This window comes from Acomys minous, assembly GCF_964271855.1.
Source record: "Acomys minous genome assembly, chromosome: 20".
NCBI lineage: Eukaryota > Metazoa > Chordata > Mammalia > Rodentia > Muridae > Acomys > Acomys minous.
In genome coordinates, this window is record NC_140502.1 from 17,290,612 (window position 1) to 17,310,943 (window position 20,332).

The 20,332-nt window shown below is 53.9% G+C and overlaps 1 protein-coding gene across 1 annotated transcript; it reads left to right on the forward strand.

The window, feature by feature from the left end:
* Window positions 1-468: 468 nt before the first annotated feature.
* On the forward strand, window positions 469-19,614 carry NAPA (NSF attachment protein alpha). The gene is made up of 11 exons (XM_084769988.1): window positions 469-680; window positions 9,794-9,873; window positions 11,421-11,537; window positions 15,049-15,095; window positions 15,543-15,620; window positions 15,739-15,794; window positions 15,865-15,949; window positions 16,550-16,654; window positions 17,663-17,731; window positions 18,066-18,116; window positions 18,937-19,614. The coding sequence occupies exons 1-11, from the start codon at window positions 583-585 to the stop codon at window positions 19,036-19,038; spliced, it is 888 nt and encodes a 295-aa protein (XP_084626114.1). The 5' UTR covers window positions 469-582; the 3' UTR covers window positions 19,039-19,614.
* Window positions 19,615-20,332: the final 718 nt, after the last annotated feature.

Genomic DNA, 20,332 nt, shown 5'->3' on the forward strand with positions numbered 1-20,332 from the left:
CCAAGCCAATTCCAAAGATGATCGGTAGAGGGAGTAAGAAGTTTCTTTTTTACTATAAGCCTTTTCCCAAGTGACTATGACATGAAGTGAAGGCGGAGCTAAATTTAAGAGCCTGTCAAACCCGAGCAGGAGCCTTGAGGCCTGACGTAAGCCTCGCGTCACCGGTCAGCTGATTAGTATGTCCCAGTTCCGCAGAGGCGTGGGGGGGGCGGGGGGAAACGAGTCTATGGCGCCTGCTGATTGGTTGGAAAGAGTCAAAGGGCAAGCGCTTGGCGGTGCTGGTTCATGATTGGCTAATGTGGTGTCACGTGACAGCGTGCTACCGAGCTCTAGGGAGTAGCGGCGGAAGTGTATTCAAGTGTTGGGGGTCAAGGGGCGGAATACCGTGACCGGAGAGGGCGTGGCGGGAGGGGGAGCGCCCCGCAGCTCAAGCCCGCTGGTTGGCCTGCCCGGGTCACGTGACACAACAGGCCCCGGGTGACGTCAATGCAGCGGGCGGAGCTCCGCTGAGTGCGCGGTGTCCGGGGCCTGTGAGTCGTCTCTCGGTTGTGACCGGCCTGAGCCGAGCAGCTGCGCGACGTCATGGACAACTCGGGAAAGCAGGCTGAGGCGATGGCATTGCTGGTCGAGGCCGAGCGCAAGGTGAAGAACTCGCAGTCCTTCTTCTCCGGCCTCTTCGGGTGAGCAGCGGGCGAGGCTGGGCCCACGGCGGGGAGAGAGCGGGCTCGCTGCACTTTGGGGAGTCCCTCCGCGGGCTTTCGGGCCCTGGCCGGGGCCCCTGTAACCGCGCCTTTCCCGGGATGGTGCCGTGGATCTATGGCCCAGGCTGCCGGGGACCCGGGCTGGGGCGCCCCTGGGCTTGATGAGCCGGAGTGTGGGGTGAGTGGGGCCATGGCTAAGAGTAACTGGTGGCGAGGAAGCCCGGACTGAGAGGTGGAGACGGGGGCGGGGTGGGGGGCTGGGGCGGGGCGGGTCATGAACGGATGGTGACCCCGGTTTGGCCAGGGAAATGGCGATGAAAGGATGAGGCGCCCAAGAGAACCAAAGTGTGGTAGAGGCCTACTGGGTGGTCCTCAAGTCTGGGGTCTGAACACATCCAGGTGGTGACAGGCACCTCACACAAAGTTTATGCAAGTTGGTCGTCTTCGGCCATGTTAACTTAGGAGCAGCAGAGCCCAGGGTTGGCATGTAGTTCCTAAGCGTCTTATCTGAGGAGAGTATATTTCGCTGAAAGGACTCATTGGTAAAAACTAACTGCAGAAGTTTTTCTTTTTTTAATGAGTATGTACTATGTGTAATGTCTGGCACTCTGAAAGACACACTAGAGTATGTACTATGTGTAATGTCAGACTCTGGCACTCTGAAAGACACACTAGTCAGGAGAAAGGAGACTCCAAAAGTGTAAAGGCTAATGGAGAGACCAAGGTGGGAGAGCCTTGGAGAGCTTGAGAGGGTCTGGGGAGAGGGCACCCAAGCCTTGGGGTGTGGGAGGGGGAGGAGGGAAGGACAGGATGCAGGCAAGGCTCCTGACGAGACCAGCAGAAAGGAGCACTGGGAAAGGGGCAGGGAGCTAAGGAAGAGCTGTGCTGGGCATAGGGCACAGAATCAGAAACAAGGACTGGGGAAGACAGGAGAGCTTGCCAGAAAGCTGGGAGAAGGGTCTGGGGTCAGGGAGAGACTGTTAGGAGCCGGGTGGAGGACTAAGAAATGAAGGGAAGAGAAGATGAAGCCACCCCTGTCTTTTGAAGTCAGATTATGTTTAGCAAAGGAACTGGACGAATGTTTTTTTTTTCTCCTTTATTAATTTATTCTTGTTACATCTCAATGGTTATCCCATCCCTTGTATCCTCCCATTCTTCCCTCCCTCCCAATTTCCCCTTATTCCCCTCCCCTATGACTGTTCCTGAGAGGGATTACCTCCCCCTGTATATGCTCATAGGGTATCAAGTCTCTTCTTGGTAACCTGCTGTCCTTCCTCTGATTGCCACCAGGTCTCCCCGTCCAGGGGACTGGACAAATGTTTGTGCCTTCAGTTTATACGTGCTACACAGAGAGAGAGAGACAGACAGACAGAAAGAGAGAGAGAGACTGTGTGTATGTGTGTGCGTGCGTGTGTGTTTGTGTGTTCCGTGTTCACAAGGGAAGAAGTTCAGGTCAGGTGCAGTGTTGGGGCAGTGCCTGGGTCTCAGTTTTCAGCAGTAGTTTTCCTGATGGCTCTGTGTCTGGTCTTGTTGGCCCGGAGAGATAAGTGTATAGTTGGGCTGCTCCCAGGGGAGCAACTGTGAGTGCCACCTGTTTACCACTTTTCATCCACTGATAGGGCAGAGCTGTTGGGTATAAGCGTCAGTTTGTATCACTTACACAAAGTTCTAGAGCTGGCAAGAAACTTTGAGAACTTGAGGCTCTTGGTGAGGAGCAAGGCAGGGAACAGGAGTCCTGGGAGGGCAGTCTAGGCAGCAAGCAATGGTAGGAGCAAAGGTCTGGTGTGAGAGGAGCTTCTGCTCAGAATAATGGGGCAGAGGTGGCCTCCTAGAGGGTAGGCTTCCTTCCTGGGTCCGAGGGTTCTCTCTGTTGAGGAGCAGCAGAAGGGCTGGTACCGGCAGAGTTCCAAGTCAGGCTGTGACTTTAAAAAGCAAGAAGGGGGAGGGGAGGCTGGACATAGATGAGGCCTGTGGGCACCGGCTTGGTCTTGAGGTCCTAGGGAGCCTGTAGGATTTTACCGAGGGTCTGTGTCTGTTCCAGTGGGGTTCTCTTGACCCTTTAGGGGGAAAACAAACCAAAAAAAAAAAAAAAACTGCAGCAGCTGGTTGGGGAACAGTGATGCAGGATCCTGTTACAGTGATGGTGGCTACTGTCTGCCAGTTGCTCACTCAGATGCCCAGCCCTGCCTGGGTCAGGCAGTTAACCTTATGTGGTCCCTGTAAGGTCTCCAGTTCACTGTGGAGGTGGGTAAAGGATAAAGGGGGCAGCCTAAAAGTGGCTTATCTTTCTAGAAGCAGAGGAGGCACCAGGTGGTCAGACCTGGCCCATGTAGTTCCAGACACTCATGCCGCTTGTGGACACGGCATGAGGGGCGGGTATTGGCAAAATAGTTTGGGGTGCTGCCTCCCTTAGAGTGTTGCCTGCCCCCCACAGCAGTTTTCTACAAACATTTGAAAGAGCAGGTGGGTTTCTTCTTGTCCCTCCAGGAAGAACAGAGGAGGTACTGTAGGGAAGTGAGCAAGACCCACTGAAACTCGGGAGAGGGGGGCACTTGGGGGTATCCTGAGATCGCCTGGAAAGAGTCCACTTCCTCAGCAGATGGGCCCTGCCCTGGAACTGGGGCTGCCCAGTGGACATCTGACAAGTGGCCTTCACTGAGATGCTCCTTACGGCAGCGTCGGTGATGAAAGCTTCCTGAGTGAGGAGGCCTCTGCTCAGGTTGCAGGGCTCAAGTAGGCTGTCTTCGCCCGGGGTGTGGTAGTGGCCTTGGTGCTCACCCAGATTCACTCTTCTGGATTTCTGGGCACAGACACTAGGGGGCTTTAAAACACCAGTCAGTTTAAGATCAAAGCCTTTTTAGCACCTTCCCCTGGTAATAGGCGTCCTCCTTCCTGCTCCTTTGCTGCGCACCATGGAGACTGGATAGGTCCTGAAGGGCAATTCTGCTCTGTAGGGCTCTTCCTGATCCCTAACTTTTCCCTGCAGCCTTCCACTCCTAAACAAAAGAACAGGATGGGTCTTGGTGGCCACCCGCACTTAGAAAGCAGAGGCTGGCAGAGCTCTCTAAATTTGGGGCTTGCCTGGTCTACATAGCGAGTTCTAGGACAAACTAACCCTTTCTTATGGGATGCCCATGTAGTTGGGGGGTTTCCTCCTCTGAGACAAGGTCCGAGTGACAACTCTCCCAGCGTTTTCCCACAGAGTAAGCAGGCTGATTTGGGGCATGGTGATTACTGTTGACTCTTGAGTGTGTGAGCTGCTCTCCAGTGATTCTTAGAATCATCGCTGCAAGTTGAGCTGGAGGCACTGGGAAACTGGAGGAGGTGGCAGAGTGCTCTGTATACAAACAGCAAGTTCCTCAAGATAACATGTTGACAGGCTGGTTCCACTGAGCTGCCTGCGGGCACCAGGAGCCTGCAAGGCCAGCTTTAGAAGTGAGCAGGACTCTTGCCTAGGGTAGGAGGGTGCCTTCAGTTGTGCCCACAGGCATTCTGCAGAGCCTGGGGCAGGCTCTGCTTTGCGTCTGCTTCCCTGCCATCTGCAGACGTCCACTGTCCTTCCCAGTAGGAACCACAGTGTTCACCTGTTGCCGGGACACACAGCTGAAAGCTTGGCACCTCCTGCCCGTCCTGCAGGGCAGTTGAGGTTCTTGGGGGATCCCAGAGCGCCTGCCTTCATCACAGGATGACCTCTGCCAACTGGTTGCACACAGGTTGCCTGGTTCCTCCTGTGTGGAAGAAGTTGCCGAGAGGCCAGGGCCATTCTCTGCACTTCTGAAAGGAAAGCAAATGTTGGCATTCTGGCCAGTGATGAGTGAGATCCTGTCGAGGCACAGAAAGGAGGCCTTCCAGGCTATATGGAACGACATCTGTGACCTCTCCCTGAGCTGGAAGTTTCATGGGACAGCAGACTCACTATTCTCAGTATTAAGTACAGTGTGGTCCCAGTGTGTCCTCTCCTAACCACCCTCCGCCCTCACCACACCCCCGCAGACACCAGCATCTGCTCAGATCTCTTCCATGAGAGGGTGTAGCATTTACATAAACCTACACACAGCTCCCCTCCTATACCCTTTGAGTCACCTGCAGGTTATTTCCTTATGCAATGTCAATGTGGTAGAATTGCCTACTCCCCTGTGCGGTTCAGGGGACAGTGACAAGGGAGAAAACTAAGACATGGTGAGGGCAGGTATCCGTTTTGGGAGCATTTGTGATCCTCGTGGGTAGGCTCCATGGGTGTAGACCCAAAGACACAGGCCACTGCCCTGTCAGCACCGGGAGACTGGTGCAGGAAGGGGAGACCTGGGGCTCTGGAAACAGAGGAGGAGTGCACAGCTCACCGGAAGGGGGAGGCCTCAGAGCCCACGCTGAGCTGCTGAAGTGGGGAAACATTCCTGAGTCTGAGCTCTGTGGGATCTGATGACAGTGACACCTTCATCAGCAAGGTACAGAGCCCTGTCCCTGTGACAGGGAAGGCAAGGGTGCATGTCACAAAGTACTTTAAAGAGCCATTGGGGGGGAGATTGTTTCCTCTGTTTTGTGGCCACCTGAGTACCTCCTAGGCGCTGCGCCCAGGACAGGTACTGAGTGTGTGTTGTCTCTCAGATTTCTCCCAGGTTGTGGAGTCAGGTTCAGTCCCCATTGTACAGCTGAGGAGAGGCAGGCTCAGGGGTACTAGCCCAGGTCACAGGCACAGCAACATGCCCAAAGTGTTTCCTACCTGTCACTGTCTTGCAGACACATGTGAGAGGGTCCTGAGAGGACTTGAGAGCCTGGTGGCGAGCTGGTGATTCTGTCCCTCTGTGTCCTTCTGTCTGTGGCGACCCATGAGGGCTAAACGACGTGTCCCTTACCTAGAGGATTCTTGGCAACTCGAGCAAGGAGCAGAGTCATCCTGTCAGCAGCCCAGCAGTGCATGCTGTTCTCTGGTGGCTACCCTCCTCATTTTCCAGAGGACTCTGAGGTGCCAAACAAAGGGCAGGCAGTGTCAGCTTAGGCATACTCCTACAAGTCCCTCAGCATCACACCAGTGTGGATGTGGCACACCATGGGGGATGGTGGCAGGCTACAGGTCCATCATATTAGTGAAAAGTAAGTACCCTGCCTGAATAGTCTGGCCAATGAGCCTTAAGCCCTAGGAGAGAACTGGGACCAGTGGCTCTGGCTACCAGAGAGATAGGAGAGAGCTTCAGGCACAACCTGGGAGACTTTTAGGAGAGTAAAATGGTGTGGTTCTGGGAGCCAGAAAATGTCCAGGGGAGGTAGGCAGGCCAAGCCTGTCCCGCAGAAGCCCCTGACTGCTGCCCACAGCTCCTGCACTTTGCCTGCACCATTCAGCACTCCATATGGCAGCTGTGCCTGGGAGGCCTGAGGCTGCTTCCTCCGCGCCTCTTGGGGGAGCAGAGCTGAGCAGTAATTATAGACAGCCTGCACCAGGCCAGCCCCAACCAGTTTCCCTCTATTCCCAGAGAAGCATGGAGCTGTGGGCTGAAGAGTGCAACAGAGGCAGCTCGGAGGAGGTCAGTGGGGGAGGCCTCTCAGCTGTCACATGCCGGCTACCCAGGCCCTTCAGGAGGCAGCCAGTGAGCCTGTGGCACATCATACAGGAGGCATCATTTCAGGGGTCAGCAGTTCTAGTCAGGCCACAATAAAGAGGTGACTAATAAAACAGCTTCCTTAAGCTGAGATGGGAAGCCTCAGCGAGCCAGCATAGCATGGTGGAGCTAAGGTCTGGTCACTCTTGCGCATGTCAGAGCAAGGCCGTCACTCTTCTGTGTCCTGCCCACTCCAACCTAGTTTCACCATACCCTGCCCTATCTGCCATGCCCACTTCCCTTCCTCAGTTCCTCGAGCGTGTGTCTGACTCAGCCTCTGCACATGCTATGAATCTCACCTCCAGTGCCCCTCCCTCTTCTGAGGCAGCTCCTTGGCCACTGTGGCCTGAGCCCTGGCCTCACATCAACAGGTATAGTCCTCACACCAAGCAGCTGTGAGTAAGCATGTTGATACTGTGGAGAACAGGCTTCCTCCTCTATGGACAGCCATCATCAAATCCTCACACCCTTTTTTTTCACAGCTAAGGAAGTGTGTATATGGCTTCTTCACGATTTGCTTGGGTAACCTACGTAAGTGGATTTGCCCCTTGGGACTTTCCTCCCATCCGTAAAAGGAGTTGGGACTCTGGAGATCTTCTGTTGTCACCTCACAGAGGCAGGACAAGGACTACGATGTCAGGGCAGGGGCCAGAGCAGGCAGTAATCTCTCTGGCTTTCCCTGCAGGAGACAAGTCAGCCCAGATTAGTGTGGGGTCAGAGAGCTGCAGTCTGCAGCTGGCAGGCTTTGTGCTGAGTCTGCCTGTCACGCTGAGCTGAAGTAAACCCAGCCAGCAGCAACTGACTGCTCTTACTGCCACTCTGCCTCGGGCTTCTTGGTAACACCAGACACACCTGCTCTGCCAAGAGCATCTGGGCCTACATAGGACTTAGTTCCACCCTCCAAGAAAGGCTGAGCTCAGGATTACTGCATTGGAAAGATCTGCGGTTAGTGGCTGCGAGCATGGCCTGTCAGACGATAACACAGGATAGAGATGCATGTAAGCGCACTTACTGCTCTTGCAGAAGACCCAGGTTCAAGTCATAGCACCTACATGGTGGCTCACAACATCTGTAACTACAGATCCAGGGTACCTGATGCTCTCATCTGATCTCCTTGGGCACCAGGCACCCAAATGGTATACATACATACATGCAGGCAAAACAGTCATATGTATAAAATAAGTGTAAAAAAAATACTGTAGGGATATAGCTCAGTTGGTAGTGAGTTTGCCAAGCATGCACAGAGTCCCAGCCACCACATAAAATAAAGCATGAAGGCTAGCCTGGGTATTGGGGTACAAGAGACCCTGTCAGAGACAGAGCATATAAATATTCCTGGTGCTGGGGGTTGTCAGTGGCAGAGCAGTTGAGCATGTGCCAGACCTGTCTTGCCTCTCTTAACACATCCAGAAAAAGCAGTCCATTGTGGGGTGTTTTATGACCAGGCCCAAAGAGCCTCCCTGATTTTTCCTATGACAGCAGCAGCATGGGCATTTCTAACCTCACCATGGCTATGAGTAGCTCAGGGGAATCTCAGTTACGGCAAGGAGGGCAGGGGCCATGGAGTCAGGGCAGCAGAGAGTGGACTCTGTTTGAGCAAACATTTCATCCGTGCTGTTTAGATTCAGGAGATCACCTTCAGGCCATTGCAGGCTTGGCACAGTGGCCAGACTCACCCAGTCACCCAGAATCACCTGGAATCACGAAGTCTCCAAATTATAGTTGTTAAAAAGGCCCAATCCAGGCCCACCTACCCACTGAGCAGCAATGTAGGCATGTTCAGGGCTATGGGTGCCGCCCACAGTGACCAGGACTGTGGTCTGCCTTAGGTCAGACACAGACACGGGAGCCTCCATCTTGGCCTCCAGGGCTCCCACAGCTGTGTAATAAGGCCGTGTTTCCAGGTGCCGTCCGTGCTGGATCTGTTGACATGGAAGTGTAGGGCAGTGGTGAGGATGGAGTACGTGGCTTTTCAGGGGGAAATAGTCCCTTTCAGTTTTAAATCGCTGCCAGTATGGGAAGGGTTTGAAATCCACTTGCTAGGAACCCGGGGTATAGAATTTCATTGACTATTCATGTAGGTGATGAGGGCATGAACAGTTGTCAGGTCGCAGTCGTCAGGGGCTAGACCTCATTGGAAGACAGCGTTTGATCTAGTAAGGAAGCCTGTCGTCCCAGCCCATAGGAACCCCTGTTCATATGAACCCCTTGGAGATTGAGAAAGCAGAGTAAAGCCCAAAGAGGTGCCTTTTATTAAAAATAACTGGGGCAGGAGATGTAGCTCAGTGGGGGAACACTTGCTTGTCAAGCCCCGTAGCCTCAGCACTAGATGAGGCAGTGGGATGAGGAGCCCTAGATCCTTCCAGCGTGTGCAGTGAGGTTGAGACCAGCCTGCACCGTGTAAGACGCTGACTCAGCCAACAGACTAAAAGGCCCCTGTACTTGTGTGTCTCCCAGGCTCTTACTCAGGCACAGTGAGTGTAGAAGGGTGCTTTTACATTTTCAGAATAAGCCTTTGCAGTCCTTCTGGTTTGTGTCTTGGGATAAATTGCTAGTGGTATTTCTTTCATTGTTCATTGTTGTGCTACAGGGTCAGGTATAATTCCTGAAAATACAGCACACAGGGCTGGAGGTGGAAGTGAGTAGGTGAAGTACTTGCCTAGCATGCAGGAGGAGGCCCCGAGTCCCATCCCTACCACGTGACCTGTGGTGCACACCTGTGATCAGCACGTAGAAGGTGGCAGCCGAAGATCCAGAGCTTGAGGGCAGCCTGGGCTACACAGGAGCCTGTGCAGAACTAAAATAACAAGAGATACACATTTTCTGAAAGAGATAAATTGTGTAGATGGTGCAAAACAAACTAGTGTGCAGATGTATACAGTGGATAAGCCACCCTCACCCCAGCCCCAGTTCTGCAGGCTCTGCCTCAGGAAACAATGCTATTATTAGGTTTGGGTATATTTTTCCAGAAATATTTAGTGTTTATATACATATGTGTGTTTCTATTTTTCTTGCCCTCTTTATTTATGTGTGTGTGTGTGTGTGTTTATGAGCATTTTGTATGTATGTCTTGTGATAGTGTTTCTTTGTATGGCAGTCATATGCCATATCCACTCTGTTCTGAAGTATGATAACACACTCTGTAATGAGATCTTTGTGGAAGGTCATATGCAAGGCATAGGATCAAGATCAGGGATCTTGGGTCCCCCAGAATGCTTTGCATGCTCCTGAATCTGTAGATTTCCTGTGTCTTAAGTGGTCACCTACCACCTAGGCAGGAAGAAGAAAAAGCTGCAGAGTCCGGCTGTGCAGGAGGGAGGTCAAGAAACAGCATCACCACACACTGCCCTCCAGGGATGGCACTAGCAGCGTTGCACCTGCAGACTGCTGTATGCGGGAGTCAGGGCACAGCTGTTGTCAGGGCAGCGTGAGAGTTTGCTCTCGGATAGCAGACTGGGTGGTATCTTTACTTCTTTCTTCTCTTCCCTTCTCCCCCAGAGGCTCATCCAAAATAGAGGAAGCATGCGAGATCTATGCCAGAGCAGCGAACATGTTCAAGATGGCCAAGAACTGGAGCGGTGCGTGCCCTCAGCCCACAGGCCCCGCCCAGCATGCAGCCTTGAAGTTCCCTCTTCAGCATCAGGAGGCCACAGCATGAGACCAAATGGGATGCTTTACCCCTAAACTGGGGTGGTGGGGGGTGGGAGGGGAGAGGACGAAGGGAGGACATCTTAAGGCAGCCCATCACCGTTTGAAGCCTGCCAAGCCTGACTTATAGCATGGTGGGCGGCGTGCAGAGGTACAAGGTAGACTCAGTTATTGCCACAGCCTATGAGTGCAGTTCCCAAAGTCTGGTGCTCCAGGGCCTGTTTTGGTTTTGTTTTTGTTTTTTGAGACAGGGTTTCTCTGTGTAGCCTTGCTGTCCTGGACTCACTTTGTAGACCAGGCTGGCCTCAAACTCACAGTGATCCACCTGCCTCTGCCTCCCGAGTGCCGGGATTAAAGGCGTGCGCCACCATGCCCTGCTCAGGGCCTGTATTTTAATCACAGGTTGCATTCCTGCTCCTTCCCATGTTCAAAACAGAGGTCTTGGGCCATATGTCCCCAGATCTCAACTTCCTTCCTTCCTTCCTTCCTTCCTTCCTTCCTTCCTTCCTTCCTTCTTTCCACTGTTTGGAACTCTATAAAAATAATTCAGGAGCCTAGCATGATGTCTGAGTACTGTCAGGAGGTGGGTCAGGAGGCCCCCTGGGCTACTTTGGGAGTCTGAAAGAGAACCTGTCTTAGAAAATCAAAACACTACTATAACAATGACAAATACTGCTACTGTTACTGTGTGTGGGCAGAGTGTTAGCCTGCCATGGGTGAGGCTGTGAGTTCAATCCTCAGGCCCACACGTGATCTTCAGGGTCAGCTAACGGTAGAGCTAAGCCCTGGCAGGCTTTGTATGTCCTGTGCTCAGGTGAGAGGACAGGACAGGCCTCCCACAGCTTGGAGGCTCCCACTTACCTGGGTCTGGAGGAGCATGCGAGGTAGCACCTTACTGAGCTGAGCACTGTCTGCATGGACTCTGCCTCTTGCTGCCCATGTCCTGTTTCCCCTTGTGGTCAGGGACTCACAGCAAGGGTGTCCCTGAGAGCTTTGAGGAGTTGTGGAGGGGAAAAAATGGGCAGGAAGCAAATGGGAAGTGTCACATGGGCGAATTTGACCTGTACCTTCCCAGAGCACCCCTCCCACCCCACCCCAACTCCACCTTGCCTTCTGTTCGTGTTCTGAGCTTCCCTGTTTAAGGGAAAAGCTTCTGATCCCAAGAGTCTGGGTATTGTGTGTTTCCATCCCTCCATACTGCCTGCCTTCCTTTCCTGTCTGTGGAAGTGGTGGCTCTGGAGCTGCTGGCAGAGGCCAGGTAGAGGACATGAGATTGGCACTGGGCTCACCCTGGATGCTTCTGTAGGCCTGGGCTCAGGCTCCCTGGGACAGCTTCCTGCCTTCCTCGTTCCCTCAGGTGTACCACTAGGAAGCTCTGTCTGGCGTGGGGCTCAGGCTATGTTCTTGGGAGCCTGAAGTGCCTCCTGGGGCAGTGACTGAAGCTGCACTGAAGCTCGGACAATCTGTTCTATTCTAGCTGCTGGGAACGCTTTCTGCCAGGCTGCCCAGCTGCACCTACAGCTCCAGAGCAAGCATGATGCAGCCACCTGCTTTGTGGACGCCGGCAATGCCTTCAAGAAAGCCGACCCCCAAGGTAAGGGCCTGTGTGAGCCACAGATGCCAGAGTGGCTGAGCACTGTCCCCACATCCTCAGGTGTTGACAAAGATCTGGGTTTTTCCAGTGACTGATACCTGATAGGCCATGAGCAAAACAAACCCTAATTTCAGAATTGACTGGTCCTTGGCTGGCACTGGCATCCTACCCCCACATCCCCACTTCCCCCACCCTGTTGTGCCACCCTCCCAGGCTTTGAGCATTTGGGAGTGGGAGTTCCATTTTAGACCCACTGCTTGCCAGGGAGCCAGACAAAGCTGTTCAGTTGTCAGAATTAGCATGCAGGAGGGAGCAGGGCAGTCCAGGATGAGCCAGGTAGAGCGGAAATCAGCCTGACCTGGCTTCTCTGCACAGAAAGAGCAGAGCCTTAGATGAGTTGCCAGAGCCTAGTTCCTTAAGGCAGACCCTATGAGGACAGGAGGCTGGTATGACCAGAGCACGGCCCATGGACCTCAGACTGAGATTTCCTGCACTGCAGAGTTTGCCTCACTGTTTTTATTCTCTTACTTTTGTGACGCTAGGGACGCAGCATGGACCTTTGGTGTGCTGAAAATGTGCTGTACGTGTCCCCAGTCCCTAGAATGGTCTTTGGGTCTGTTGTTGTTCTTCTTGTTTATCTTAGAGCCACATAGATTGCCAACTTTAAATTTCAGCAAGCAAAGATACTTGTTTTTTACTTGTCTAAGCCAGTCATGGTGGTGCATGCCTGTTATCACAGCATTTGAGAGGTAGAGGCAGGGAGTTCAGGCATTCAAAGACATCCTCGGCTCTTGGCTACATAGTGAGTTTGAGGCTAGCCTGGGCTACATGAGACTGAATTGCACATGTAAGTTTTAAAAATACCTAGGATTTTTCTCTCAGGAGAATGGAAAAGAAGTAAATACTCTCTTCAGAAGGAGATGCTTAGTGTTTGGATAAAGGCCCACCTCTGAGGAGAAGGCAAGCCCCCTGCTCTCCCTAGCATCAGTGGATAGTGCTATCATTGTCCCAGGACCTCCCAGTTAGAGAAATGACTGTGTTGACTCTGTCCCTGGGCTGACTGGTCACTCCTGTTTGTTTAGGTGTGATGTGGTGGCTCTCAAGCCTGACAAGCAGAGAGGGACGGCTGGCCTCTCGGCTGAGTGGGACTTAGGTACACCTAGTGGCTCAGGACAGCCTTCTTTTCTACACAGCCCTCCCCCAAGCTTTCCCTTCTTGCTCCCTGGGTAACTGGCCAGCCTAGAAATGCTGCTTGGCATCTGTGCCCCTCAGCTTCTGCCCAACCGGAGTGGCTGGGAGGACTAGTTCCTGATTGGTAGTGGCTACAAACCTGCAGGATGCCATAGCAACATGAGCTCTTTGAACAGAACTGTACTTCCTAGTTTGTGGCCATGTCCTTTTCCTCTGGGGACTCGGGCATGGGCCCTGACCTCAGCAAGTGCAGACTAATGTGAGTGTATTGAGGGCACTGCAGCCAAAGGTTTGAAGGTAGGGAGAGTAGACTTGCTAGAGGCCTTACAGGGCAGGGAAAGCACCAGTGTGAGAGGAGAGCTTTTGATGTTAAAGGCTAGGGACTCTTGCTGGACAGGGAGGGATGGCAGCTGTGTGGCATCAGCCCTACCGTCATGATGCCCTCTCAAGTCACAGTTCCACAGATCAGGGAAAAGGAGCACATTTGCATGGGTGGCAGCTCTTCTATCTGGGGCCAGTCAGGGTTCACAGAGAAGAGTAGCTAAGCAGGAGAGGACACGCTCAGGCGGCCCGAGCAGATCACGCCCCCTCCCCAAGGAACTCAAGGCCTTGTGCTGCACCACTGAGCTGCAGCCTAGCCCCATCACTCTTCTGTGCTTTGCTTTCTCCTCCGTGATAGCACAGGCCTACTGTGAGGTATGCACAGCAGCTCCTGACACCCAAAGGGGCAACTCTAAGCACTAGAGCCTCCCCTGTGTGGCTGGGTGCCCTGGGAAACAGCTGGATGGCTTGAACAGCCTCAAGTGGAAGCGTGAACACCCAGTTTGTTCAGGCAGGATTTCCTTTAGCTGTCTGGTCACCTGTCTTATAGTCGTACCCATCAGCCCTTTAGGAATCTCACCTGAGGCCTGGAAATGTTGTGTGTATGCATGGGAGGGAAGCAGGGTGGCCCCACATGTCTTCCACCCCACACCCACTGTTGTTTCCTGATGTCTACTTTGTACAAGACTCCTGACATCTTCTCATCCATCCCATCTCCTTATTTGAGCTTGCTGATTGTCCCTGTTTATTGTGGGCAGTGCTTACTTAGATCTGCATATGATCCGGGGCTTTAGGGTTGTGCCCAGGTGAGCTGGTCTCCGTACCTCTCTACCTGCCCTCTCAGGCTGAACAACTAGGAGGATAGGAACAGACCAAGGCCCTTCAGGGGTGCACTGAGGCATATGGCGTTAGATAAGCCCTGTGGTGAGAGCAGGCCAGAGTGTCAGCTGCCAGTCTACCACTTTCTAAGCTGTTCCTAGAGCAAGAAGCTGGCATGAGGAGAGTAGGCCCTGTAAATCCATGTCTCTCCCCTGCTTCTGTGGCAGGGGCTGCCCCACCAACAGGCCTTAGCTACTGAAATCCCCTCAGGAAGCAGCCTTAGCATCCTCATTCCAAAAGAGCCCAGTCCACAGCATCCCAGTGGGCAGCCCTGGAGCCTTCCCGGCATATACCCTGTGGTTCACCTTGGCCCTTGACCATGAGCCTCCCTTAACCCCAGTCATTGCCCAGTACTCCCCTCCTGAAATGCATCAAAGTGGTTAAAAGATACTGAGAGTTCATTTCCATCTGCTAGAAAATGCCTCCCACTCGTGCCTCTCTCCTCCAAATAACTTGTCCAAAAAAGAAAAAGAAAAAACCTTTTCCCAATTTAAAGTCTTAGAAGAGATGGTACAACAAAGGTAGTCTGATGCCATCCTGGTGTTGGGTACAGGTTGCTATTCAAACAGCCAGCGGGGCCAGGACCTTTTGGAGGCACTGAGGAGGCTCTTCAGTACTGAGGGTGCAGAGCCCCCATGGAGGAGCCCCAGTGCTCATGGCATCCAGCCTTTTCTGCCAGTCAAGCCAGTAACAGTTATAGGACCTACTCAAGGGAAAGCCTCCGGGACAGATGGTAGGCACTGTGGCCTCCCTCCCAGCTCAGCTCTGGCCATCAGTTTGCCCTTTGACAGTAGGGCTGTGCTAGACTGATCCAAGCTCTGTGGGCGTCTGGCTATGCTACTGTGCCCTGATCCTGCTAAGAAGCTGGAGGCATAGCTGCCGAGGGAAGGGCCTCCCTGGGAAGATGTGCCCAGCATGTCTTTGTGCACAGAGAATCCCAGTCTGGCCAGGCGGCCTGAGGCCTGGGACTCCCACTCTTTCCTTTCCGGTTGCTCTGAGAGAGCCCAAGGGCACTGAAGCCAAGGCAACTGTGTGCCTGTCCTCTCCCTTGGGGAAGTACAGTCTGCCTCCTGCCTTCAGGACTTGCTATAATGACCTCCATTTTCTCTTTCCTCCCTAGAGGCCATTAACTGTCTGATGAGAGCAATCGAGATCTATACAGACATGGTAAGGGTTGCTTGCTGGTCCTGCCGTGCTCTGTCCCATCCTGCTTGTGCTGTGCTGTGGGAGGCAGTGGATCTAGTCGCTGAGCTGGGCTACAGAATAGGTGTCTGCTGCAGCACACACACACACACCCCCTCACGTGCTGCCTCTGCCCGCTTCATCTTCCCCTTGCCTGCCTCTCCCTTAATGTCCCTAGGGACCTGAGGAATGCTCAGCCTCACCCTGGTCTAGGGACAGTGTCTAGGAGAGACAGCTGCTAGGTAGTAGGCCACACTAGGCCACTGCTCCTGTTACCCCTTTCACATGTCACCTCCCTGTCCGTGTGGTCAGGCCCTTTACTGAGGTGGGGAACCCAAGGGGGCTGGGCTGGATATGGGTGAGACTTGGCATGGAATGTGCCTTTGGTACAGGCATCCCTTTCCTGTGTGTTCTCCCACCCCCACCCCCTAGGGCAGATTCACGATTGCAGCCAAGCACCACATCTCCATTGCCGAGATCTATGAGACAGAACTGGTGGATGTGGAGAAGGTGAGCTGATACCAGGCTCTAGCACACCCATCCTCACCCACCGTGTGCTCAGTGGGAGGAGGGGCCGCTGCTCTACTCTGTGCCCCATTCCAGTGGCTTCATTCTCATGTCTCCCCAGGCCATCGCCCACTACGAGCAGTCTGCAGACTACTACAAAGGCGAAGAGTCCAACAGGTAGCCCCTCCCCAGCCTGCCCCTCCTTGTGGGACTTGCCACTGTCCCTTCATGACCCTCCTCCCCACAGCTCAGCCAACAAGTGTCTGCTGAAGGTGGCTGGCTACGCAGCACAGCTGGAGCAGTACCAGAAGGCTATCGACATCTATGAGCAGGTGGGCTTTGCTTGGCGTTAGCCTCTGCCACCCCCTCTGCCTGCCCCACTGACACCCTCACCAAATGCTGCTTCCACCTACAACCTGTGCGTGTCACAGGAGCTGTGCCCAGAGCCAGGTGTCCTCTGCAGAAACAGTAGGGCAGGAGGGGAAGAAGCAGCAGAGCAGGGACCCTGCTCCATGGGAGGCAGCAGGTGTCATGCGACACTGTGCTTGTAGGGATAGCCAGGCTGTGGCCAGAAGAAAGGCAGGCAGCTGGCCCAGGGGAGAGGGGCGGGCACTGCTTCTCATGCTCCCACAACTGCCAGCCCTCTGCCTACCAAGTGCCACTTTACTGTATGGCTGCCAGTGGCGCCTCCTTCCCTACCAATTTGGGAGAGGCCCACAGACACCTGGCTTCTTTCACCCCCACCCCCACCCTCATTGTGTCCTGATCACTCTGGCCACACTTGGTAAGCTTGCTGAGCTATCCCTGCTCCATCACCCTGAGGTCCCCAGGCCTCACCTTAAGATATGGCTTTAGCTCTAGCAGGCTTTAGTGCTATAGTGACCTTCACCCTTGAACTGGCTGCCTAAGCTCATGGTGATATGTGGCTACAGGTGGGGACCAGTGCCATGGACAGCCCCCTCCTCAAGTACAGCGCCAAAGACTACTTCTTCAAGGCTGCCCTCTGCCACTTCTGCATCGACATGCTCAACGCCAAGGTGAGTCCACACCTTTCCAAGCTGCCACTGTGTCACTAGGCCAAATCACATCTTGGTGTTAGAGGCCGGTTTATCCACTTGGCCCCTGCCCTTTGGTTACAATGGAAAACAATTTGTATCAATGTTATTCACCCCGGTGCCCCTGCCTAGGCCTGGATGCTTTTGTGCATTCCCAGCTGCTAGCCAGCTCCTTGCTGGCCTGTCCCCTTCATGGGTTACTGTAAATCCTGACTGTCCCGTTCAGCTGTGGTACAGAAGCCGCTGAGGCCCAGGCACAGTTCCTGCCAGGCCCTGGGCTCGAGGTGGCGTGGTTTTAACTTTGACTCTATGCCTGCCTACTGATGTCAGTGCTTTCTGGCAAGAGAGGTCAGTGCTAGGGATAGCAGTGGGTGGTGGAAGGATCTAGAAACTGGGTGTTGGGTTTTAGTCATCTGACGCTTCTTGATCAGACCACAGGGGCTGCATGATGTCTGGCTGCCCTGCAGCCTCCTCCCCTGCCTGAGTACAGCTGGCAGCTATGCATTTGGGGGAGGTGGAACAGTTTGCTGTTTTTACTTTTTGTGGTGGGCATGGAACCTGAGCCTCATGCCTGCTCTGCAGATGCTCTGCCACTAAGCCACATCCCAGCCCTCACTGACAAACTTCACGCAGGCAGTTGGGTTTTGTCAGAGCAGGCTGCACACCTACCCCACTGACCTGGCATCCCCAGTGTTTTCCTACTGTCGCTGACCCACCCAAGGTTCTGACAAGGCTTCCGTGTGTGAAGGCCTGGCTAGAGGCCTGCTGTGTGGGCCTCCTCCCTCACCCCCTGCCTGGGACACCTCATCCCCTTCCTGTAGTCATCTCTGCCAACTGGACTCAGCTGAGTTGGAGATGGCACCATCAGGCACACGTCAGGTGGCCCTGGAGGCCAGGGCTGGGCATAGAGCACCAAATCAGAACCACCAGCCAGTGTTTCAGTGCTCCGGTCATTTTTTACCTTTTCTCACCCTCTCTCCTGTTGCTCAGCTTGCTGTTCAGAAGTATGAGGAACTGTTCCCTGCCTTCTCGGATTCCCGGGAATGCAAGCTAATGAAAGTGAGTGCTGGGTCTGGCTCCCCCTGACCTTGATGTGGAATGGGCAGGGACACCTGATGCCTGAGTCTCAGCTGGGGTAACCACCAAGATTGTTTAGAGAGATTCCCAAAGGGATGTGTTTGATTTTCTCCTGCCTTTCTGCTCAGTGTTCTGCATGAGACAATGCAGTGACAGTGGAGGGGAATGGGCAGGGCCAGGAGCCTGGGGGTTCCCTCACCACACATGTATTTACCATGAGGCCTTGACTGGGGTGGAACCTGTCAGTGTGGGGTCCGCCTTGCAGTTATACCCCCCAGTATCTGCTGTGTCTAGCTGAACATGACCCTGTTTACAGAAGCTGCTGGAATCCCATGAGGAACAGAACGTGGACAGCTATACAGAGGCGGTGAGTGGCTGGCACAGCGGGTCTGGCCAGTGGATCTTCTCCAGTGTGCTCTCATAAATTCTACCCTACTTAAGCCAGCTGTGGTGGCGCACGTTTTTAACCCAGCACTTGGGAGGCAAAGGCAGGTGGATCTCTGAGTTCAAGGGCAGCCTGGTCTACAGAGCGAGTTCTAGGACTGCCAGGGCTACACAGAGAAACCCTCTTAACACCCCCTGCCCATAATGGCCCTACTTGAACCCTAGGCCCTGGGTCCTGACTGTAATTTCCTTTCTTGTGGGTCACCCTGGAACCTCCATTGTTTACCCCACTTTATAGATGATGGCACAGAGGCTAAGAAGAGAGACTGGTATCTGCCTTGGTCCTTTGGAATGTCAGTCCATCTCTGCCCCCAAAGCTATAGCCTCTTCACACCCCTTTAATTGCCCCTGGGGGCAGTGAGGCTGCCTAAGCCCTTGGGGGGTTGTTTCCCTTTCCCACTCCGCTCTGAATGTTTGTTTACAACTGTGTCCTACCTTAGTTCCCTAGCCAGTAGTTGCCACTGGTGTCACATTCTGGGTTCCCTCAGAAATTAGGTCCCAGAGGGCAGAGGTCAAGCTAGCCACATCCCACTTGGCACAGGGTTGGGAGATACAGTGCTTTCATGCCTCCAGGCCTCAGTTCCACCCACAAAACCAGGGAGGGACTTACTTATAAGCTACAAAGTGTTTTTCCTCCAACTCATGTCCCAAGCTTTGCCAACTTAGGTGAAACCTTGGGACTGGGGCTGGGGAGGGTCCCAGAAGGGAGCAGTGTGTCACTGGTCACTCTCCCTGTGCCACAGGTGAAGGAATATGACTCCATCTCAAGACTGGACCAGTGGCTCACCACCATGCTGCTGCGTATCAAAAAGACCATTCAGGGTGACGAGGAGGACCTGCGCTAGGCCTCCAGCCACTGCCTCCCACCTGTCTGTTGGTCAGAGAGGTGGGGCCAACCAACACTTTCCTCTAGGAGTCTGAAGGCCAAGTGGGTGCAATGTGGGCCACATCCTCCAGGGTGCCAGACGGGCTCTGCTGGCTGGCTGGTCGCCCCATGCCCACTGCATCCCTCACCCTGCAATTTATTTAAGCCCCTAAAGGTGTCCTCCTGCCCTGGAAGCCACCTGGACAGACTCTCCAGTACAGATCTCTCTGTGTCCTGCAGGAACCTGGGGCCAGCATCCGGTCCCATCTCCTGACTAGCTGTGTGCTAAGGCTGTTTCCATCTCTCTTACTTTGTCCCCTAGCAGAGATAAGAACATAGGTAGCTCTGAGACTTGCTCTCCAAGGCTAGGAGTGGCCTCTGCCCCTGGAGCCTTCCCTGCTCCCTACAACGCCAGCATCTCAGGTTAGACCCAGCCCCGGCGCTCTCAGGGGTGCCTCGGCTCTGCCCTACGCCTGCTTCTTCCTGCATCCAGGTCTGTCTATCGACCTGAAGCTGCAGCTGCCCAAGGACAATAAAACCTGCCACTTTTGCATGAGCCTCTTCCGCCGTCCCTTTTGCCCTTGGTGTTCTTCCCCTTGGGCCCTGGCTGTCCTCTGGGGAGTTAGAGGTTTCTCCAACAGAGCCTTGCCTTGCAGTCAGAGTGCTTTCTAGAAGCTCTGTCCTGGCCTCTGGTTCCTGTCCCCACTCCTCTCCTTCCACAATGCCAGAGAAGAGATGGCAGGGGCCTCATCCCCATTCCACCCCGCAGTGGGGCTGCCCTGACTGAAGCAGACCTCATAGGAGAAGTTGGCCTTCAGACACCCTGCTCTGCTCCTCTGGCCCTCCAGTACCCCCACAGCTTCAGTCAGCTCTGGAGAAACCTGAGGCTGAAGACTGACTGTTGCCCACCACGGGATTGCCAAGAAGGCTTGTGAGGCTCTCCCTTTTATGCCTGAGTCTGAGTCTCAGCCTGGCTCTGCTTCCACATCACTGACCCATCTACAAGCCAGGGCCACACCCTGCTGTGTGGTTAGACTATGGTCACCACCCTCTGCAGTTTGGAGGCTTCGTTAGTGGCACAAACACACTAGGGTGGAAACTAAGTGAGCATGGTTTATAAGCTGCCACATGAGTCAGAAGCAGCCTGAGGAAAATAAATTGCCCTGCCTGGAGAGAGGGCTCAAGCATGAGGCCTCATGGTCAGATATCCATGTTTAAAAAACACTTGTGTGACCACACATACCTATAAGCCAGTAAGGGGGAACAATGACACG

Excerpts from the sequence above, each read along its gene's own strand:
- NAPA (XM_084769988.1), top strand. The coding sequence starts at position 583 with ATGGACAACTCGGGAAAGCAGGCTGAGGCGATGGCATTGCTGGTCGAG. Across the intron at positions 15,950-16,549 it reads CTATCGACATCTATGAGCAG|GTGGGGACCAGTGCCATGGA; the intron begins GTGGGCTTTGCT and ends ATGTGGCTACAG. Across the intron at positions 16,655-17,662 it reads TCGACATGCTCAACGCCAAG|CTTGCTGTTCAGAAGTATGA; the intron begins GTGAGTCCACAC and ends CCTGTTGCTCAG.